The sequence below is a fragment of the Vipera ursinii genome (assembly GCF_947247035.1).
Source record: "Vipera ursinii genome assembly, chromosome: Z".
Lineage (NCBI taxonomy): Eukaryota > Metazoa > Chordata > Lepidosauria > Squamata > Viperidae > Vipera > Vipera ursinii.
The window spans coordinates 11,879,225-11,902,621 of NC_139517.1; the positions used below are offsets into that span (position 1 = coordinate 11,879,225).

The following is a 23,397-nucleotide window of genomic DNA, read 5'->3' on the forward strand; positions in this document are numbered from 1 at the left end:
TTGGTCCGCGCTGCCTTGGCCTTGCGGGGACATGGCGGGGGAGAAATCCAGGGAGTCCTCGGATTGAAAAAGGCCACCACACTGAGCCCCAAACTTTCTGTGGCTGAAGGGAGTTTGGCCCCATTTTACGACCACGGCTGTTAAGCGAATCACGCCGCGAGGAACAGGGTTGTTGAGTGAATCTGGATTTCCCCCTTGACTTGGCTTGTCAGAAGGTCACCGAGGGGGAAATCACATGACCCCCGGGACGCTGCAACCGTCATAAATACGAGTCGGTTGCCAAGCCTCTGAATTTTGATCATGTCACCCTGCCGTGATGGTTGTAAGGGTGAAAAATGGTCGTAAGTCACTTTTTCCAGTGCCGTTGTAACTTCCAGCGGTCACTAAATGAACTGTTGTAAGTCAAGGACTTTCCTGCCTGAACAGGGGGTTGGACTAGATGACCTCCAAGGTCCCTTCCATCATCATCAATAATAATAATAATAATAATAATAATAATAATAATAATAATAATAATAATAATAATAATAATAATAATAATAATAATAATATAATAAAGATAGAGCCTTGGTGGAGCAGTGGGCTAATGCCTCCTTAAGTAACACCAGCTGCCTGCAATTAGTGCAGGTTCGAGTCCCACCAGGCTCCAGGTTGACTCAGCCTTCCATCCTTCCGAGGGAGGTAAAATGAGGACCCAGATTGTTGGGGGCAATAAGCTGACTTTGTAATAATGCCGCTTGGGGGCCCCCCGAAAGCCCTAACAAGCAGACATATACATAAAATGAAGGCTACTGCTAAGCTTGTAAGCCGCCCTGAGTCTTCGGAGAAGGGTGGGATATAAATGTAATAAAAATAAAAATAAATAAATAAAAATAATAATATCCATCAGTGCTGCTAGTACTGTGTAGAAAATGCAGGTGCAAGTCTCCTGTTTCACACATTCCCTATTTTCTGAAAAAGGAAGGACATCTTTCCTTCACTTCCAGACAAAGGCCAGGGTTAATTAAATGCCTTTGGTGACCCCCATCTAATTTTTCAGAAGTCAGTGCATTATTTTATCCGACCCGAGGAGATCAATCCAAGACTGGCTAACCTTGAACATCCAGATCTCTCTGGATCAATGCTTTCGTCTCCCAAAAGGGATGCCAAATTGGAGATGGTGTTTCATGGCTGGAACAAGACCTGAACTTTGCAAAACTGTTCAGAGCTGTTTTAATTCCTGTGGCTCCCCTCACAAACAGCCTTGTGGCGTCTCCATGCCATAAAACAGGCATGTCAAACTCGCGACATCATGTGACATTACGCAATGTATTGCGACTTTTTTCCCATTGCTGGCAATGGGGTAGGCGTGGTTTCAGTATGATGCATCCGGCCCGCGGGCCGGTAGTTTGACATGCCTGCCATAAAACATCATGTCAACCTCGGCCACTTTAAAGCCTGTAGACTGGCTGGCTGGGGGATTCTGGGAATTGAAGTCCACACACCTTTAAAGTGGCTAAGGTTGACTAACACTGGCTTAAAACCTGGCTCTGCAGCTTCCAGGCTCCGTCCCAACTTTTCCCAACCGCTTTTTGGAGTGGAGATCCCATGGTCCACAATACGGATAGCTCAAACGGATGGGTATTGTGGTTCAGAACAACTAAGAGCATTCTGATTGGTGTTTGGAACCTGGCTCAAGATCCAAAACAAAACAAACTCACTTGGAATTCCAGCAACAAAGTTTTATTTCAAAAGAAGCGTTTGCAAAGGCTTGGTGGACTGAAACACACACAGGAGTTCAGCCACGCCTTACAGAGCTGTTTGACACATTTTTATATCCTATCCCCCGACGCAGATTCCACCTCCCCTATCGCACTCAACACCCCTTCCCTAATCATCCGATAATCTTTCCAGACCGCCTAAAACAGTCACCCATGCACTTGTGACCTCTCATCTTTTGACTACTGCAACGCTCTTTACATGGGGCTGCCCTTGAGAACCACTCGGAAGCTTCAGCTGGTGCAGAGTGCAGCTGCACGAGTGCTTTTGGGGGTCTCCCAATACTCCCATATTACACCTCTGCTCCGTGAGCTGCACTGGCTTCCAGTTGCCTTCCGGGTGAAATTCAAGGTGCTAGTGATGACATACAAAGCCCTACATGGCATGGGTCCGGATTACCTACGGGAGCACCTACTGCCAGCGTCAACATCCCTCCGTCCTGTGCGCTCCCACAGAGAGGGCCTCCTCAGGGTGCCACCGGTCAGAGAATGCCGGCTGGTGACCCCCAGGGGGAGAGCATTCTCGGTGGGTGCGCCAATCCTTTGGAACCGCTTACCAGCTGAAATCCGGATGGCCCCCGACCTTCGCTCCTTCCGGCGTGATCTAAAAACTTATCTATTCCAACAAGCCGGCCTGGCCTGACGGATTTGGGTTTTAAAATTTCCTCACTTTATTGCTTTATTGTATTCTTACTTTATTGCTCTGTACACCGCCCTGAATCCTCTGGGAGAAGGACGGTATATTAAATAAATAAATAAATAAATAAATAAATAAATAAATAAATAAATAAATAAATAAATAAATAAATAAATAAATAAATAAATAAATAAATAAAACCACTGTCCTTCCCATGTTCCAGGAAGCCCCTTTGTCCATAGCCTATCTTTCACCATCTGATTTTCTGTTACCACAGTCCATCTCCTATGTTGTTTTGGTATTTCCTCTTACAATTTGTAACTTCTGCTTTTCGTATCTGTACCTGTCAATGCTTAGATAAAATATTATTTCTGATCTTCAGTTGGCTTCTGCTTCAACCTTTAGACTCATTAGGAATTTCTGAATAATACTTTTATTCAGGGCTTTTTTTCTCGTAGAACGCTCAGAACGGAGTTCCGTTTTTGGATGGAACCTTGTAGGGTAGGCAAGGCGGGTTGTATGACGTGTGTGAGTGCCGGCACCTTTTTTCTTTTACAAAAAAAGCACTGCTTTTATTATTCCTTTCATTGGGGAAAAAGGCTACTTTCATGTACGCAGTCTGCGTCTCTCTGTAAAGTAGGGGTGTCCAGGCATGCCTCCCCAAACTTTCTGGAGACTTATTTTATATTAATTTGTTTATTATTTCGACTTACATGACTACCCCTCTCCAATTCATGATTCTGCGCAGCTAGGCATAATTAAAAACTAGGCGAAATGCAAGAAACAATATAAAAACCATACAAGAATCAGTTTGGTCTAATGGTTAAGACTGCAGCTGAAAAGGGCTTTTACTTTTTCCAACTTTTCAGAACGCTCCCCCCCTCCCCCTCCCCGCCCCCCCCCCCGGCTGTATTTACAAACCCTAAAATAGGCCTTACTTTTTTGAAAAGAAAAAGAAAAGCTGTTAAACGTGACTTCAAAAAGACACTGGGAAATTAAGTGCCACTACCGATGAAGGCCCAGCCATTTTGCCTTCTCTTTCCTGCTCCTTCCCCCACCCTTGAAAGTCAAAAGCTGATTTATTTGGTGCTGCCACAGAAGACTTTTTAAAAAGGGAAGAGCTAATTTGCTGAAGCTTTTTTTTTTGTCCTCTTCGGTTGCACGCTGCTGCTCGACTCTGGGGTGGGGGGGGAGGGGTTTAATTCTGGAGTGCCAGGCTTCTGCTAATGTTGTAAGCCCCCAAAGCCTCTTGAGGACGGGCAGGTAGACCTCAGCTCATGATTGCAATTGGGACCAGAATTTCCATTGCTAAGCAAGGTGCTTATTAGTGGAGTCGCACCCAATTTTACAGCTGCTTTTGCCACAGTTGTTAAGTGAATCACTGCAGTTGTCAAGTGAATCACGCGGTTGTTAAATGAATCCGGCTCCCCTCATTGATTTTGCCTGTCGGAAACTGGCTGGGATGGTTGTATGTGGCGATCACATGAACCCAGGATGCGGCAACCCTTTTAAATACACGCAGATTGCCAAATGCCTGAGTTTGGTCACGTGACCCTGAAGATGCTGCTATGGTTGTAAATGCAAGGACGGCTCCTGTCCCTCTTTCAGTGTCATTGTCACTTTGAACGGTCACTAAATGAATGGCTGTAAGTCGAGGACTAGCTGTACAGAGAGTCTCCCCCCTGCAACTGTCCACTGTCCAACTGTCTTGGCCAGGGGTCTTCAAACTTGGCCCTTTTATGACTTGTGGACTGCAACTCCCAGAATTCCTCAGCTAGCGTGCCTGGCTGAGGAATTCTGGGAGCTGAAGTCCTCAAGTCATAAAAGGGCCAAGTTTGAAGACCCCTGGTCTTGGCACTCCAGCGGTGACTGCACCATGCCTTCTCAGAGCATGCAGGATTGCTATCTGTGGCATCATGAGAAGGGCAGGGTTAGAGGAATCAAAAGTTGGAATTAAGATTGCCGGGAGAAATATCAACAACCTAAGATATGCAGATGATACCACTCTAATGGCAGAAAGTGAAGAAGAACTAAAGAGCCTCTTATTGCGGGTGAAGAAGGAGAGTGGAAAACTTGGGTTGAAACTAAACATTAAGAAAACCAAGATCATGGCATCCGGCCCTCTCAATTCCTGGCAAATAGATGGGGAAGAAATGGACGTAGTGACTGATTTTATTTTCCTGGGCTCCAAGATCACTGCAGATGGGGACTGTAGCCGAGAAATTAAAAGACACTTGCTTCTGGGGAGGAAAGCCATGGCAAATCTAGACAGCACACTAAAAAGCAGAGGCATCACCCTGTCAACAAAAGTGCGTATAGTCAAGGCTATGGTCTTCCCAGTTGCAATGTATGGCAGTGAAAATTGGACCATAAGAAAGGCTGAGTGCCAAAGAATTGAAGCCTTTGAACTATGGTGCTGGGGAAGACTCCTGCGAGTCCCTTGGACTGCAAGGCGATCAAACCGGTCAGTCCTAGAGGAGATCAACCCTGACTGCTCTTTAGAAGGCCAGATCCTGAAGCTAAAACTCAAATACTTTGGCCACCTAATGAAAAGGAAGGACTCACTGGAGAAGAGCCTAATGCTGGGAAAGATGGTGGGCAATAGAAGAAGGGGACGACAGAGAATGAGGTGGCTGGATGGAGTCACTGAAGCAGGAGGCGTGAGCTTAAATGGACTCCAGAAGATGGTAGAGGACAGGAAGGCCTGGAGGAACGTTGTCCATGGGGTCGCGATGGGTCGAACACGACTTTGCAGCTAACAACAACAATTGGGTTTTGCATAGTTTTTATATTTTTAAGATTGTAAGCCATCCAGAGTTATACCGTGTGGCAAGATGGACGGCCAATATATTTTACAAATAAATAAATAAAATATGGACATCATTGGACCTTTTGCCTAAGGCCTGCATAGAACACGCCACAATTTCAGTGTACAGTATATTTTAATTTACCTTTGTCCCTCCTTTCATCTGGGAGGACTTGGATTCACCAATAAGGTTTTCCACCCATTCCTTTGTTTACCACAATCCTATTACCATAGGTGGGCTAGGCCAGAGAATAGAGCTGGAAGGGACCGTGGAGGTCTTCTAGTCCAGCCCTCTGCTCAAGCAGGAGACCCTATACCATTTCAGACATGTGGCTGTCTAGACCAGCGTTTCCCAACCTTAGGAACTTGAAGATGCGTGGACTTCAACTCCCAGAATTCCCCAGCCAGCATAGCTGGCTGGGGAATTCTGGGAGTTGAAGTCCACGCATCTTCAAGTTCCTAAGGTTGGGAAATGCTGGTCTAGACTCTTCTTACGATAAAAACCTCCAGAGATGAAGCACCCACAACTTTTGAAGGCAAAGCTGTTCCACTGCTTACTTGTTCTCACTGTTAGGAAGTTTCCCCTTAATTCCAGGTTGCTTCTCTCCTTGATTAGTTTCCATCCGTTGCTTCTTGTCCTGCCCTCAGGTGCTTTGGAAAATAAGGTTGACCCCCTCTTCTTTGTGTCAGCCCCTCAAATATTGGAAAACTGCTATCATATCGCCAAGTCCTTTTCTCTAGACTAGCTATATCCAATTCCTGCAACCATTCTTCATATATTTTAGTTTTCAAGGCCCTTAATCGTCTTTGTTGCTCTTGTCTGCACTTTATCCAGAGTCTCAACATCTTTTTTTATAATGTGGTGACCAAGACAGATGCGGCCTGAAGCAAAAAACAAGAAGTTTCCTTTCTCCAGGCTAGATATGTTGACAACATTACATTTCCTTATTTGGGGCCACACCCAAACCCAGAAAGCTAATTTAGCAGGCTAAAGACAGCTTGATGTGAAGCAGAGTTTTGTCCCAAAGACGCTTTTTTCAGGCGGAAACTGGACTTTCTTGTTTTTCTTGGAAGACGTTTTGCTTCTCATCAAAGAAGCTTCTTCAGCTCTGACCTTGATGGTGGGGAATGGAAGGATTTATAGTCCTTGCAGATAACTGGTCATTTGCATTCTTTTAGAGCAGTGGTCTTCAAACTTGGCCCTTTTATGACTTGTGGACTTCAACTCCCAGAATTCCTCAGCCAGCGTGCCTGGCTGAGGAATTCTGGGAGTTGAGGTCCACAAGACATAAAAGGGCCAAGTTTGAAGACCCCTGTTTTTAGAGAGTCGCTGAAGCCATTTGGAGGTTTACCTGTGTCCTCAAGGTCACCTGAGTAGTGCAAATATGTGTTGAGCCATCTTGGCTGCAGAATGTTTTCTGCCCTGTATCTCTTCACTGTTGAAGACAGGCACAAACTGTTGGGGATGAGTCTGTGTTGTCTGCCTCTCAAACTGAAGGGCAAATGGTTTCTGTAGTCTGCAGTGTTTTATGGAAATCCGTTCATGCTCCCTCACCATTCGAAGAAGCTTCTTGGATTTGAGGCAAACCGACTTCAAAGAAAAACAAGAAAATCCAGTTGCCTTCTGAAAAAAACACCTTTGGGACATCCGTGACCTGGATGACTGAAAATCTCCATAAATATTAAGCGGAACTCTGGGCTCCAGGAGAAAGGAAGGGCTGAAGATTTAAGGAGAACAGCTGGAAGGCTGCCATTGCTAATACCTGTCGCCCCAGGCAGTCAGCTTGGCACTGTGTTTAATGACACAACTTGTCTGATTGCGATCAGTCACGGAGCTGCATGGCAGATGAAGGAAATGAATCAGGGTTTTGGGTTCCTGGTTCGCCTGCCATATTCATTATGAACCAAAATGGCAGAAAAGTTGCTTTAGAGCAGGGGTCTTCAAACTTGGCCCTTTTATGACTTGTGGACTTCAACTCCCAGAATTCCTCAGCCAGCTTTGCTGAGGAAGTAATAAAAGGGCCAAGTTTGAAGAACCATGCTTTAGAGTGCTAGAAGTTGAATGGGTTGCCATTTATCCTACCGGTTTCCACTCTGAAAGAAGAGGCCTAGCTAGAACGCAACAGCCTCCTCTGTTATTTTTCTTCTCAAAGCATCTTTGATTGTTTTTGTTTTTAGTACAGGTATTCCTCAACTTACAACAGTTCATTTAGTGACCGTTCAATGTTACAACGGCACTGGGAAAAGTGACTTATGACCGTTTTTCACACTTAACGACCGTTGCAGCATCCTCATGGTCACATGATCAAAATTCAAATGCTTGGCAACTGGTTCATATTTATGATGGCTACAGTGTCTTGGGGTCATGTGATGAGCTTTTTGCGACCTTCTCATGAGCAAAGACAATGGGGAAGCCAGATTCACTTAACAACCACGTTACTAACTTAACAGTTGCAATGATTCACTTAACTGTGGCAAGAAAAGTCATAAAATTAGGCAAAACTCACTTAACACATGTTTCATTAGCAACAGAAATTTTGGCCTCAACTGTGATCGTCAATTGAGAACTACCTGAACACTTGCTGTCAATTTTTTTTTTAGTAGCAACAAATACCTCTTCTATTTATTTAAACCAGAATTTGGGCAACTTTAATATGTGTGGATGCGGTGGCTCAGTGGGTTAGGACGCTGAGCTTGTCGATCAGAAGGTCGGCAGTTTGGCGGGTCGAATCCCGAGTGCCGCGTAACAGAGTGAGCGCCTGTTACTCGTCCCAGCTTCTGCCAACCTAGCAGTTCGAAAGCAGGTAAAAAGGCAAGTAGAAAAATAGGGGCCACTACGCTGGGAAGGTAACAGCGTTCCGTGTGCCTTTGGCGTCTAGTCATGCCAGCCACATGACCACAGAGACGTCCTCGGACAAGCGCTGGCTCTTCGGCTTTGAAACGGAGATGAGCACCGGGCCCTAGAGTCGGAAACGACTGGCACGCACGTGCGGGGGAACCTTTACCTTTACCTTAATATGTGTGGAGTGCTAGCGGGGGAATTCTGGGAGCTGAAGACCACACTTCTTAAAAGTTGCCAAGTTTGAAAAACATTGACTAAAGATTCAGAAGCTTCTTTAACAGGCAGGAGGAAAAAAAACCCCTCATCTAAAGTCATTTTCTTTAAAAATATTCAAATAAATCACAATTGTGGGGAGTTAGAGAACTGCTTTCCTGGTGCCACTAAATAGGTGATTACAATGACAAAACTGAAGAAAAGGAATTTGCACAGATGTGAAAAATGTCAAGGGAATAAAACTGATTTTTTTATCCACATTTATCCAATTTTCTAGTTTTGCTTCCAGGTCTTGGAGCCCTATGCAGTCTTCCCAGGATTGAGAATGCCTGTAATTTGGCAGTGATCGTTAAAAAGCCATAATTTGAGCCACAATTAATTAATTACGTAAGCTCTTTGGGGTAAAATAGTTTTATTTTCCCCACAGTTGGGCAGTTTCTCTTGATGTCTTCGGAGAAGGGCGGGATATAAATGGAATTAAAATAAAATAAATAAATCTACCAGAGAACTGTATGGGCAGCTGGACAGATTTAATTTATCGATCCTGCTGGAACAGAAAATACCTCATTGCTGGCAAAAACATGAGCATGGCTATGTTTTATTTTTAAATGCAAAGAGGCTTTGGAATGAGACAATCCCAAGGAAGAGAATTTATGTTGAATCAGAAGGGAATTAGTGTTCCTTGTGTGTTCAGAGGCAGTTACGCTCCATATATGGTCAAAGGTAATGTGCTGGTTTGTCTAGTGATTAAATCATCGGGCTAAAAACCAGGACATGAGTTCTAGTCCCACCTTAAGCCAGGTAGGTGACCTTGGGCCAATCGCTTTCTCTCAACCCCAGGAAGGAGGCAATATTTATTTATTTTATTTTATTAGATCTATATACCGCCCTTTCCCGGAGGACTCAGGGCGGTTTACAGGGCATTTTAAAATCATACCAATACAAAATACAAGTTAAAAGATAAATAAAATATTAAATTATCCCTGAAAATAAAACCCCGGTTAAAATTCTCAGCCTGGGTCAGAGAGCTCAAAGAGCCAAGTCTTCAGGTCTCGGCGGAATGAACGTAGGTCAGGGGCAGTTCTGAGCTCCACGGGCAGCTGGTTCCAGAGGGCAGGCGCACCCACAGAAAAGGCCCTCTCCCTGGGTGTTATCCGCCGGCAATCTTTTATCGGCGGCACCCTGAGAAGACCCTCCCTCTGCGAGCGCACTGGACGAAGGGAACTTGATGCAATAGCAAACCACTTCTGAAAAACCTTGCCAAGAAAACCGCAGGGATTTTGTCCAGGGAATCTCTGAAAAATGGACATGGTTGCATTGAAGAGGGGGTGGGGGTGGGGGGAAAGTGCTGTTACCTTCCTTCCCCCTCAGTCTCCAAATAATCCCTAGATCAAAGGTGGCTTTGAAAAGTTATTCACACCCCAGCCAACACAGCATGTTTTATTTCTCTTGCTGTTATATTGAGGTGTGTGTGTGGGGGGGTGTGTGTCCTTTTTTCTTCAGATCTACAGGAAAGGTGAAGAAAAGTCTCTTGCAGCCACACCTTCGGCTGGTGGGAGGGCATGAGGTTGGTCTTTCTGCTTGCTGTGATGGTCTTCCTAGGAGGCCATGGAAACAGAAACAGTCTTGCTGATGAAATCTTTGATGCCTCGTCTTCTTCCCTTTGCCGGTATCCGAGTCTGGACTTTCACTGCTGGGTGTTGCACGGACCACCCAATCGATTATTTGCTTCCTGAATTTGATGACCTTGTATTTGCTTCTCCTCTTATAATCTTGGGCTCCACCCACCACCACCATATTCTCACCCATCAAATTTGGATTAGGTTTAGCTTGTTTTTCTTGGAAAGAGCGCCACCCATCCTTGGCCGTAGGAGCAACGTTGGGTTGCTAAAAACCTCTCGTTTTATCTGGAAGCTGAGTCACCGCAGCGGGACTGTTGGTTCAAAACCTTTTGCTGCTTATCCAGGTAACTTCTTCAGCCTGAGCAAGCTGGTTAGGTGAGTCCCACCCCTACATGTCCTCCAGGGAGGTTTCATTTCTTACCCTGGAGGCGATCTATGGGGTCCGCCTAACCAACTTGCTCAGGCTGAAGAAGCTACTTGGATAGGCAGCAAACGCTTCTGAACCCACAAGAAAAGAAGCCCAGTACAGTAGCCATGACTCAACTTCCAGACCACTCAAACCGGGTGACTGAGAATCTTCATTGACCAATCTCTTAATCTCCCCATCTTGCTAGCAAGACGAGATTGCGCATTAACCCCTGCACATTATATGCAGTCACCTCGCTTTCTCCCATCAATTGGGGGGGGGCGGGCTCAGCCTTTTCTCTCTGTGCTCTGGATTTGGAATATTGTTTCCTAGGACAGCTCCCCCCTGGATCTGACGCTCTTCCAATGGATTTCGGCTGCCGTTCTTAAACAACCCAGCCGCCCTCTTTTAGGCGCAAAATCAGCTGGGGGACTACAGGTATGAGGCTGAAGTTTCATTACCCTCGACTACCTGTTGACTACCTTGACTATCACAGTCGGGACCAGAATTTGAGTTGCACCCAATTTTATAGGGACGCGGTGGCTCAGTGGTTTAGGACGCTGAGCTTGTCGATCAGATGGTCGGCAGTTTGGCGGGTCGAATCCTGAGTGCCGCGTAGCAGAGTGAGCGCCCGTTACTCGTCCCAGCTTCTGCCAACCTAGCAGTTCGAAAGCACGTAAAAATGCAAGTAGAAAAATAGGGACCACTACAGTGGGAAGGTAACAGCATTCCGTGCGCCTTTGGCGTCTAGTCATGCCGGCCACATGACCACGGAGACATCCTCGGACAAGCACTGGCTCTTCGGCTTTGAAACGGAGATGAGCACCGGCCCCTAGATTCGCAAACGACTAGCACGCATGTGCGGGGGAACCTTTACCTTTACTTCTTAGCCAATTTTACGACCTTTTGCCATGGCCGTTAAGCAAATCACTGCAGTTGTGAAGCACGGGGTTGTTATACAAAATCTGGGACTCTGCAACCCTTGTAAATACCTGCTGAATGCCAGAATTTTGAACATGGCATGGGGAGGCTGCATACTGCGAGGACCACTCATAAGCCATTTTTTTTTTGGAGTGCTGCTGTAACTTCAAAAGGTCATTAAATGAATGGTTGTAACTCATGGACTGTATGTGTGTATATATGTGTATGTGTATGTATACGTATGTATGTATGTATATGTAAAATAATGTTCTGCTTCTGAAGAGCCTTGTACCTAACCTATTTTCTTTCACTTGTATAGTGTAGCTTCATCAGATTACTTTTTAATACACATTGCTGTATTTTCATCTGAGACAGTAAGGGATAGCAGGTAGAGCAGTCTTTCCCCAGTTTTCGTGCCCTCCAGATATGGGGACTTCACCTCCCAGAATTCTTAGGAATAGCCCTGCTAATGGGGGAATTCTGGGAATCGAAGTCTGCACATCCAGAGGTCATTCCCATCGGAGAAAGCTAAAAGCCTGAGAAATCTGGCTAGTTGGATTGCTGATCAACTTTATTTATTTATGTATGCATTTATTTAAAATATTTATATAGCCGCCCATCTTATAACCAGCTGTGAACTTTGAAACGACTCCAAATCCGAGCGCAGCTGAGTGACCTGGAGGTTGACATTCTCAGCCTAGCATAAAGTATCCCACTTGGTTGATGTTTGAGATTGCAGAATGTGGGTGGGCCATTGGATGCCACCCATAATTTCTTGCAGGGAGGTTGGAATCAAACAACTCTTTGGAAGCCTTGCCCTGTACCTTGCCAGATCCTAAGGTCAAAGCTGTGTGATCTTACTTGTTTGAAACCAAAGCACTCAGGCATCTGAGTGTTGAACCGGTTGCAAGGCTTGTTCCAGAATCAACAATTTCTGTTTTGGAAGTATGTGTATGTTTTTTTCTCCCCAAAGAAAATCATTTAATTGGGGGGGAAGTGGCATTTTAAGGAAGGGAAAAATGCTGTAAATTCTGTTTTCACTTTGGTTCAAGCAAACTGTAGCGGTTTCTCTGCCTGAGCTTCAATTTGTATATTTTTAAGCAGTGTTTCTCAGTCTTGGCAACTTTAAGATATGTGGATTTCAACTCCCAGAATTCCCCAGGCAGCATGCGTCCTGCCTGAGGAATTCTGGGAGTTGAAGTCCAGATCTCTTAAAGTTGCTATGGCTGAGAAACACTGGTTTAGAGAAACCAGCAACAAGATAGTGAGTTGTTGTTAGTCTACTCTGTTGTTGATCAGAATCCTGCGTCAGAGTTTAGGACAGATGAAGAGCGGAAATCCTACAGAAGCAGAGCACCTCTGAGCATGTGGAGAGAAATTTCTCACCCAACCTACAAAGAGGAACCAGCCCCTGTAGACTTTGAAATTAGGTTAGCCTGCAGGACTTAATTTGAAGAAATGATATCTGCTAAGTTTGTAAGCCGCCCTGAGTCTTCGGAGAAGGGCGGGATATAAATGGAATTAAAATAAAATAAATAAAATAAAAATAAATCTTCTGGTACAATCAAAATAACAAGAGCTGGAAGGGACCTTGGAGATCTTCTAGTCCAGACATGTCAAACACAAGGCCCGGGGGCCAGATGCGGCCCGCGAAGTGGTTTCATGTGGCCCGCGAAGCCATCCTGGAAACAGTGAGGGAACGGCCCCCACTGCCTTGGCCCTGGCCCAGAGACCCTCCTTCTGCCAGAGACCCCCAGATCTGTCCCACTCCTGCCCAGGCCCCCATAGGCACCCTTGATGCCAACGATGTAGAGCTGGCCACACCCACCCAGTAGGCCATACACACTCTAGCCACGCCCACCCAGTAGGCCACGCCCACCCAGACCATACCCACCCGGCCCCCTGAGAGCAACCACAGTGCTGATGCGGCCCTCAATGAAAATGAGTTTAATTTAATTTTAATTTAATTTATTAATATTTCTATACCACCCTTCTCCCTGAGGACTCAGGGCGGTGTACAGGGCAAGAATAAAACACAGAAATGTACAAAAATTAAAAGATAATTAAATACATGCCCGATTAAAATACAGTTAATACATAATAAAAACCCAATAAAAATGATAAAAAACCCCACCAATCCCCCTCATGCCAGGCCGGCTTGCTCAAACAAGTATGTTTTCAGATCGCGGCGAAAGGAGCGCAGATCGGGCGCCGTCCGGAGCTCAACCGGACACCCCTGTTCTAGTCCAATCCACTGCTCAGGCAGGAAACCCTATACATTTCAGACAAATGGTTGTCTAATCTCTTCTTAAAAACCTCCAGTGTCGGAGCATCCACAACTGCTGGAAACAAGCTGTTCCACTGATTAATTGTTCAGAGAAGAGCAACTAAAATGATCAAAGGCCTGGAGACTAAAACATATGAAGAATGGCTGCAGGACTTGGGTTTGGCTAGTCTAAAAGTAAAGAAGAAATAGGGGGGACATGACAGCAGTTTTCCAGTATTTGAGGGGCTGCCACAAAGAAGAGGGCCTCAAACTATTCTCTAAAGCACCAGAGGGCAGGACAAGAAACAATGGTTGGAAACTGAGCAAAGAGAGAAGCAACCTGGAATTAAGGAAAAACTTCCTAACAGTGAGGACAATTAACCAGTGGAACAGCTTGCCTTCAGATATCGCGGGAGCTCCATCACTGGAGGCTTTAAAGAAGGGACTGGAGAGTCACTTGTCTGAGATAATTTAGGACAGGTTCTCCTGCTTGAGCAGGGGGCTGGACTAGAAGACCTCTAAGGTCCCTTCCAGATTCTATTCTATTCTATTCTATTCTATTCTATTCTATTCTATTCTATTCTATTCTATTCTATTCTATTCTATTCTATTAATTCTATTCTAATTCTATTCTAATTCTATTCTATTCTATTCTATTCTTTTCTATTCTATTCTATTCTATTCTATTCTATTCTATTCTATTCTATTCTATTCTATTCTATTCTATTCTATTCTATTCTATTCTATTCTATTCTATTCTATTCTATTCTTCTCACTGTCAGAAAATTTCTCCTTAGTTCTAAGTTGCTTTCCATCCATGGCTTCTTGTCCTGCCCTCAGGTGTTCTGGAGAATAGCTTGACTGACTCTCTCTTCTTGGTGGCAGCCCCCTAGATAATGAAACACTGCTATCATGCCACCCCTAGTCCTTTCTTCAGAAACACTATTTCTCAGCAGGTGTCACACACCTGGAAGTGTGCCAAAATGCTTAGGAGTGAGATGGGATTGTACATGGTGATCTATGTATAGTCCTTGACTTATAACATTGGTTCAGTGACCATTCAAAGTTACAACGGCATTGAAAGAAGTGACTTATGACTTTATTCCACACTTACGATCTTTGCAGCATTCCCCCATGGTCACATGACCAAAATTCAGAGGCTTGCCAGTTAGTTCATATTTATGACTGTTGCAGCGTCCCTGGGGGGTCATGAGATCAGCTTTTGCAATCCCTCAGACAAGCAAAATCAATGGGGGGGAAGCCAGATTCACTTAACAACCCTGTTGCTAACTCAAAAGCTGCAGTGATTCGCTTAACAGCTGAGGTCTGCCAAATGGGACAAAACTCACAACAACTGTCTCCTTTAGCAACAGGCATTTTGGGTTCATTTGGGGCGATAAGCGGAGGGCCACCGGTGCTTTTTAACAAGGCAGCTTCACCTGGGATTGGATTAGAAAAACTTGCTGTGTGGTGGGTTTCAGAGAATAGGGCTGCTTGGTGCTCTCTGAGCTTGCTTGTTTTCTTGCAGACATTTCATTATCCTAACTCAGGGGTCTTCAAACTCGGCCCTTTTATAACTTGTGGCCTTCAACTCCAGCTGGCTGAGGAATTCTGGGAGTTGGAGTCCACAAGTCATAAAAGGGCCGAGTTTGAAGATCCCTGCCCTAACTAGGTAACGTGATCAGTGCTAGAGTTACCTAACCGAGGTACCCCCTGAGCTACAAATATTCTCCTTCATTGGACTGTATCTTTAAAAGCAGCTGCAAAAAAAAAATAGAAATGAGGGAAATACGAAGCAGTTCTGGGAACTGAGGCGTCTCCTGGCAGGAGGCCTGTCAGGGTTTGTAGGAGCCAAAATTGGAGTGTTTGTCGAAGTCCCTCTGGGATCTGAATTGCATTTTTTCACCCCATTGCTCTCAGAATGGAACATCTTAATAAACTTGATGAAGCTAAAGGACAACCTATCGATGAGGTTGTCACCTGGCTTTTACCTAAAAATGATAGGCAGCCCAAAGGCCAGGCTTCCAAATTCCTAGAAGAAAATCTAGTGTAGCATTTTTCAAACCTGAGCCACTTGAAGATGTGCGGACTTCAACTTCCAGAATTCCCCATCCAGCATGAATTCTGGGAGTTGAAGTCCACACAACTTAGGTAGTTCAGGTTGAGAAACGCTGGTCTAGTGCAGGGGTCTTCCAACTTGGCCCTTTTATGACTTGTGGACTTCAACTCCCAGAATTCCTCAGCCAGCGTGCCTGGCTGAGGAATTCTGGGAGTTGAAGTCCACAAGTCATAAAAGGGCCAAGTTGGAAGACACCCCTGGTCTAGTGTTAGAGAAAGAAGTTCTTCACGAGCCTTTGCATAAGTTCAGATACCCAGTATTTCAAAGTTTCCAGGCTCACAGGGAAAGGCGAGGCCGTTGTTAAGCGAATTTTTGCCCAGTTTTAACAACCTTTCTTGCCACAGTTGTTAAGTGAGTGGCTGCAGTTGATAAGTTTGTAACCTGGTTGTTAAGTGAATCTGGCTTTCCCCACTGACGTTGCTTGTCAGAAGGCCGCAGAAGGTGATTATCCCATGACCTTGGGATACAGCAACGGTCATAAGAATGAACCATTTGGCAAGCATCTGGATTCCGTTCACGTGACCCGGGGGGAGGCCGCAAAGGTTGTTGTAACTCTGAAAAACGGTCGTAAGTCACTTTTCCCAGTGCCCTTGTAACTTTGAACGGTCGCTAAATGAACTGTTGTAAGTAGAGGACTGCCTATGCTTTCACCCAAGGTTTAAGTCTGTGCATTTCCTAAATGGGGAAATCCTTCTCTTTGGCTCCTCCTTTCTCTTCCAAAGCAGGAAGTACAAGAGAAGGGACACCCGAATTGGGGTTCAGAGGCACAGCCTCCCCCCTTTTTTTAAAATGCTAGGATTTGGGGGAAGGGCGCAATAAAAATCTAGGGCTGGATGTCCTCTACTTTCTGCTTCAGGTCTTCTTATTTATCCCCCAGGCAGCACGTGTTTCCTTGTCAGACTTTTGGCCAACCAGCTGTCACCACTCCATTTAACTGTGGCCCACTTTTGGAAAATAAACTGCTCATCTCTTGCCTCTCTTCCCCCCCCCCCCCCCCCGCCCAGTAACTTGATTCATGGCTTCCAGTTGGACACTTTCCTGGGACATATTAACCCCCTTCTTGTTGGGAGACCCACCGAAAGTGTTTGGAGAGAGACCTCCTTTTGCAAGTCGGGAGAGGTTCCCCCTTTTCAAGAATTTTATAAACTCCTGTTTACTTCTCTGCCAGAAGGGGTTGATCAGAGGGGGGGGGGGGAGGGAGCCATTTTGTTGGGGCTTAAAGCCAGCCTCCTCTTCCCTCTCCCTCCTCGCTCCCCCTCCCCGAATTATCTGGGGAAGGAACTGGAACTTAAGCCAAAGCTGGAGCTATTATAGCTAGTTAGCCCAGAATATGGGACGCTGCCCTCCCCCTCCCTTTTTCTTCAAGCAGCACATTCAAGTGCCAAGTTGGGGATTAATAGCTTTAAAGAGGCACGGCGGCTCATACTTGGCTGCAGAGGCAAGCACCACGACAAAAATTGCACACAGTTTCCTCCCTCTGCAACGAGATCCCCCGCAGGGGTGGTGGAACTGCAACACAGCCGACTGAGATTTATTTACTGTTGTTCTGCATCACGTCCCAGGCTGTGGTCAACTCATAGAGAATTGGAATCATCCTCTAAGCAGCCCCAGGAAGCTTAAAAACGGCAGGTTTTGATCAAACTTGGCTGGGCCTCAGTCATTCCACCTGCAGCAAGGGCACAACTGAGGGCCGATAGCTGAGTGCCGGACTAATACAGGGAGTCCTCGACTCATGATCAGAATTGAGCCCAACATTTCTGTTGTTCAGTGAGTCGTTTAAGTGAGTTTTGCCCCATTTTACGACTTTTCTTGCCAGAGTTGTTAAGTGAATCACTGCAGCTGTTAAGTTAGAAACTCAGTTGTTAAGTGAATCGGACTTCCCCATTGACTTTGCTTAAGAGGTGGTCACAAAAGATGATCTCACATGACCCCGGGATACTGCAACTGTCATAAATATGAGTCAGTTGCTAGGCGTCTGAGTTTTGATCACGTGATCGTGGGGATGCTGCAATGGTGGTAAGTGTGAAAAATGTTCATAAGTTACTTTGCCCAGTGCCGTTGCAATTCTGAACAGTCACTAAGCAAATTGTAACTGCCCCCATTGAGGACTTCATGTATAGATGTGGTTTTGAGAGAGAGAGAAGGAGAAAGAGAGAGAAGCAGAGAGAGAGAGGCTTATGTGGTCACCTAAATAAATGGACTGTTCAGATGAGTTGAACTTAAGCTTTTGTCCCAGGCTAGCTTGAGATGGCTATCAGACCAGGATGGATGGATGGATGGATGGATGGATGGATGGATGGATGGATGGATGGATGGATGGGTAGGTAGATAGATAGATAGATAGATAGATAGATAGATAGATAGATAGATAGATAGATAGATAGATGTCCAAGAAACCATTAGATCAGTGTTCCTCAAACTTGGCAACTTTTAAGTTGTGTGGACTTCACCTCCCAAAATTCTGCAATCAGTCATCTTGGCTGGGTACTTCTGGCAGCTGATGTCCACCCAACATAAAATTGTTAAGGTTAAAAGTTGTTAAGGCTGATTTAGATTTTAACTGGACATGGGAGCATAAATTGCTTCTTTGAAAACCAATGTGAGTGTAGCTGGCTGCGCTGGTTTGAAATACATTTTCCCACAACTCTTGCTGTGTTTTTCATTTTTCTTTTAATAGTTTTTTTTAAAAAAACATTACAAAACCCATGTATCTCTCTCTGAAAGGAACTGGAAGCTACCATTCCAAACAGACCAACTAGGGAGCAGGACTTTTTCATCTCCCAGTGAATTATTTCTGAGCAAACAAGGTTAGAATAACTTTGCTCCTGTGGTTCCTCCTGAGTTCAAAGCAGGGTGGGTTTAGAAAATAAATAAAATAAAAGTTAGGCAAACTGTGCTGTGTTTACAACAAAGCTTCCTGAGCCACCTGGTATTATTATGAGGTTGTTTTTTTTAAAAAAAAGATGCATGAAGAAAGGGAAGTAGCATGCCACGAAGCAAAGCACCAATTTTGGTTATTTCCTTGATTCAAGATCTCCAAGCACGACCAGTGATCATCCTGCATTCATGGAACTAAAAATGGGGGGGGGGGGGGCGGCGAGTAGAGCTGGTTGTTGTTGTTGTTGTTAGCTGCAAAGTCGTGTCTGACCCATCGCGACCCCATGGACAATGTTCCTCCGGGCCTTCCTGTCCTCTACCATCTTCTGGAGTCCATTTAAGCTCACGCCTACTGCTTCAGTGACTCCATCCAGCCTCCTCATTCTCTGTCGTCCCCTTCTTCTCTTGCCCTCAGCCTTTCCCAGCATTAGGCTCTTCTCCACTGAGTCCTTCCTTTTCATTAGGTGGCCAAAGCATTTGAGTTTCAGCTTCAGGATCTGGCCTTCTAAAGAGCAGTCAGGGTTGATCTCCTCTAGGACTGACCGGTTTGATCACCTTGCAGTCCAGGGGACTCGCAGGAGTCTTCTCCAGCCCCATAGTTCAAAGGCCTCCATTCTTTGGCGCTCGGCCTTTCTTATGGTCCAACTTTCACATCCATACATTGCAACTGGGAAAACCATGGCCTTGACTATACACACTTTTGCTGCCAGGGTGATTTCTCTGCCTTTTAGTGTGCTGTCTAGATTTGTCATGGCTTTCCTCCCCAGGAGCAAGCGTCTTTTAATTGCTTGGCTACAGTTCCCTTCTGCAGTGATCTTGGAGCCCAGGAAAATAAAATCTGTCACTACGTCCATTTCTTCCCCATCTATTTGCCAGGAGTTGAGAGGGCCGGATGCCATGCTCTTGGTTTTCTTAATGTTAAGTTCCAACCCAAGTTTTGCACTCTCCTTCTTCACCCGCAACAAGAGGCTCTTTAGTTCTTCTTCACTTTCTGCCATTAGAGTGGCATCATCTGCATATCTTAGGTTGTTGATATTTCTCCCGGCAATCTTAATTCCAACTTTTGATTCTTCTAGCCCTGCCTTTTTGGTGCTTTTTGCAGAACCAGCCATCCAGCCTCATTGCCCCCAGGCAAAAGCAGGTAGCTTGTTTTGCTTGCTTGGTTTTTATGATGCATTCAGATTGGTGGCAACTTCCTAAACTTCTGGCAACTTCCTGAACTAGTCCCTGCAGTTTTCTTGACAAGATTTCAGAAGTGGGTTTACCCTTACCTTCTTCCTGAGGTTGAGACAAAGTGGCTGGCCCCAGGCCATTCTGCTGGCTTCATGCCCATGGTAGGATTAGAATTCCTGCTCTCTTGGATTCTAGCCTGATGCTTTAACCCAGTATTTCTCCACTTGTCATCGTTAAGACGTGTGGGCCTCAACTCCCAGAAGTCCCCAACCAATATGGCTGGTTGAGAAATTCTGGGAGTTGAAGTCCAGACATCTTAAAGTTGCCAAATTGAAAAAAACACTGCCTTACCCACTGCCTCGAATTAGCTCAGAAGTAGTTTGGGTAAGGAAAAACATCTGGAGGCACAGCGGAAGGAAGAATTGGTGATGGGCTGCAACCTCATTGGTTTACTTCCCAGTAAACTGCTGGTTTGAACACTAGTAAAAAGGTCTCTTTTTTGCTGTTAACCACATTTTGCTCTGTTGAACTAAGATTAGTAAAAACTAGAGAGGAACCTTTTAAAAGGAAGTTGACTTTTGCAGCCCCCCCCCAAAAAAAAAATAAGGTGAAGATGGCAGAAAAGATCATTGGCAGTTCCCTCCCTTCCATCCAGGACATGGCATATAAACGTTGCTCAAGTAGGGTCTGTAAGATTGTCTGGGCCACTACACACCTTCTTCACAACCTGTTTTTCCTTGTTACCTTCTGGGAGGAGGAGGCTCCGTGGTATTTGAAGCAGAACATCCAGATTCAGTTACAGTTTTGTGCCATACTCTCAAGCTTCCTCTTTCCGCTATGTATTCAAGATGGATGGACAGTGATTAATACGTATATGCAGTGCTTTTTTTTTGTAAAAGAAAAAGGTGCCGGAACTCACACATGTCATACAACCCACCTTGCCTACCCTACAAGGTTCCATCCAAAAAAGATGCCGGAACTCAGTTCTGAGCGTTCTACGAGGAAAAAAAAGCCCTGCGTATATGTATTTATAGGTAAGGGTTTAGGTATATACATACATATGTATATAGCATGTTTATATGTGTGTGTTACATATGTGTACACTTTTTGAGAGTGCGCAACAGAATTTCATTTTCAATGTGTGCCAGCGTGCCCACAGTAAAAAAAAATGACAATAAAGGTTGTCTTATCTTAAAAAATTAAAAGCTGGTCTCACATTTGCACTGAGCCAGGAGGTTCACTGAACGACCTCCATCAGTTATTCTCTTTTAAGTTACAACCATCTGTCCTTCTGCAGGTAGCCATGGTGGAGGTACAACTGGAAGACTACGACTATCCTTGGGAGCTGCTGGTGGCCTTCAGTGCCTGCACAACGGTGCTGGTGGCCGTCCATCTCTTTGCCCTTATGGTCAGCACTTGCATCTTGCCCAACATCGAAGCCGTTAGTAACATCCACAACCTCAACTCGGTCAACGAGTCCCCCCATGAACGCATGCATCACTACATTGAGCTGGCCTGGGGCTTCTCCACGGCTTTGGGGATCTTCCTTTTCCTTACTGAAGTGGTGTTGATCTGCTGGGTCAAGTTTATGCCTGTCGGCAACATGGGGACCAGCAGAAAGTGCTGCTCTCCAGAACAGCTCCAGGATGGGAACACCACGGCCTCCGCAGACAGCTCTGGCTGGAACGCTGCAATGGCCTCCACGGTGATTATGGTTCCCGTCGGCATCGTGTTCATCATCTTTGCTTTGCATTTCTACCGCTCCTTGGTGGGGCACAAAACTGATCGGCACCAGCAAGAGCTGGAAGAACTGAACCAGATCAAATATCAGTTGGACGGAGAAGCCACGGCGCTGCAAGTGGTGTGAATTGGCAGCCTCACTTGAACTGCAGCTGACGTGAACTTTTAGAGAGAGAGGGCCCGTCGTCACTCGTATCCTTGTGTTTTTTGTCTGGACGGAAAAACTGTTAAGTAACTGCCCCTGTTGGAATTTAACCCCAAAGCTGTGTGATGTTGATGTCACTCCACAGTCTCCCAACGTCCAATGACCCGTTTGTTTGCATTTCCTAAGAGAAAATTTTCAAGCCCCGGACAAGTTGTTGAAATGGGCTGCTCCTGAAAAGCAGGGGGTGTGAATCTAGGGATCCTTCCCTGCGGAACGTCTCCATTTGGTGGATTTTTTGATCGGACGGTAAAATGTTTACAGTAGGCAGTTGTTGGGAAAAAGAACAGCTTTGGTGGGACTCTTTTTTAAGATTTCAACTTTGTTTTTCTGCTGAACTGGAGAAGACAATCAAAGGGTCTTTGGTTATTTCTGATATTTCAAAATGGGTGGGTTTGAAAAGGTTAATGCAGTCCATTCGTTTTGCCATTTGCTTCTCTTCCCATCTCTGCATCTGGAATGGTAAGAGTTCACCAACCAAGATTGGGTGGGCTGACTTTTGAGCAGGTGTTAAAACCGCTGTGTCCCAAGAAAGGGGCCTAACTTCGTGGCCTAGGTTTTCTGAAACTGATCTCCTCTTCAACTTTCGCTGTGCAGTTCCCCTCGCTGCTCGTTTTACAATTAATCTGAAAACATCCGATACCAAACCTTCCGATCAATTTGATGGGCTCGGACAGGGGTAGGCAACCTTGGCTCTTTTATGACTCATGGACTTCAACTCCCAGAATTCCTCAGCCACCTTTGCTGAGGAAGTAATAAAAGGGCCAAGTTTGAAGAACCATGCTTTAGAGTGCTAGAAGTTGAATGTGTTGCCATTTATCCTACCGGTTTCCGCTCTGAAAGAACAGGCCTAGCTAGAACGCAACAGCCTCTTCTGTTATTTTTCTCCTCAAAGCATCTTTGATTGGTTTTTTTTTTTAGTACAGGTATTCCTCAACTGGTTGGCTCAGGAATTCTGGGAGATGAAGTCCATGAGTTATAAAAGAGCCAAGGTTGCCTACCCCTGGAGGAAGTACTTGCAACTTTGATTCGGCATTGTAAATCCAGTTTTTCCAGCTGGTCCCTTTCCCCCTTCTTGGGACCCCTTAAATCCCACAGTCCCTGGCAGAGCGTTTGATCTAGCTAGCACATCTGGAAGGTGCGAAGATGGAGAAAGGCGTGCTCTAGCCAGTCTTTTGCATGCACTCTGCACCATTCCTCAGATGCTTGTTTGCTTATATCGATGGAAACTTGGCATCAGTTTTGGATCATTGTCAGAGTTGGGGGTCAGTACAGAAAGTTGGACTTCGGACTCAGGAATTCCTGGGACATGCATATTATCCCCATATATGTGCTTTGCCCCCAGTCATACATTGCCTGACCCTCCCCAGAGATCCCTATTTATAGAGACAAAGTCACACAGTATCTGGGGGGAACAGACTGCATGGCTCCACTGGGAGATGGCTTCGTTGCTTGGGGTTTGTTTGTTTGTTTGTTTTTCAAAGAAGGAAGCAGACTATTGGGGTGTGGTAGAAGTTAAATCCAAGTCGAGTTTAGGAATTTGGGGGAGGTAAGGACAGGGGTTTGCTTGCCTCTTGTGTTTTTATTTCAAGAACAAAACTACCTGATTTGATGTCGGACCATGATTGGGAGAGCTCCCGAAACGTTAAAACCAGGCTGATATCTTATCCTCCATCTTCCTCAACTGCCTGCCCTGCATAGATGTGGACCAGCTTCTTATCTCACGGCTGAAGATGCTGAGAGCTGCAGTTGAAGACAACTAGGAAATGACACGTTCTAGAAGGCTATGCCTGTAGTAAGAGAGTGAGATATCACA

The 23,397-nt window shown here is 45.4% G+C and overlaps 1 protein-coding gene across 2 annotated transcripts in view; it reads left to right on the forward strand.

Moving 5' to 3' along the window:
* Window positions 1-23,397, forward strand: part of ORAI3 (ORAI calcium release-activated calcium modulator 3) — a gene marked incomplete at its 3' end in the record, with an annotated part of 23,957 nt that extends 560 nt beyond the window's left edge. Inside the window, exons 2-3 of one of the 2 annotated variants that reach the window (XM_083379151.1) lie at window positions 20,937-21,571; window positions 23,283-23,397. In XM_083379151.1, the coding sequence (XP_083235277.1) occupies window positions 20,937-21,506 (570 nt within the window). Of the gene's footprint in view, window positions 1-20,060; window positions 20,674-20,936; window positions 21,572-23,282 lie in introns of those variants that run through there. The other variant, XM_083379152.1, reaches the window with a different exon arrangement.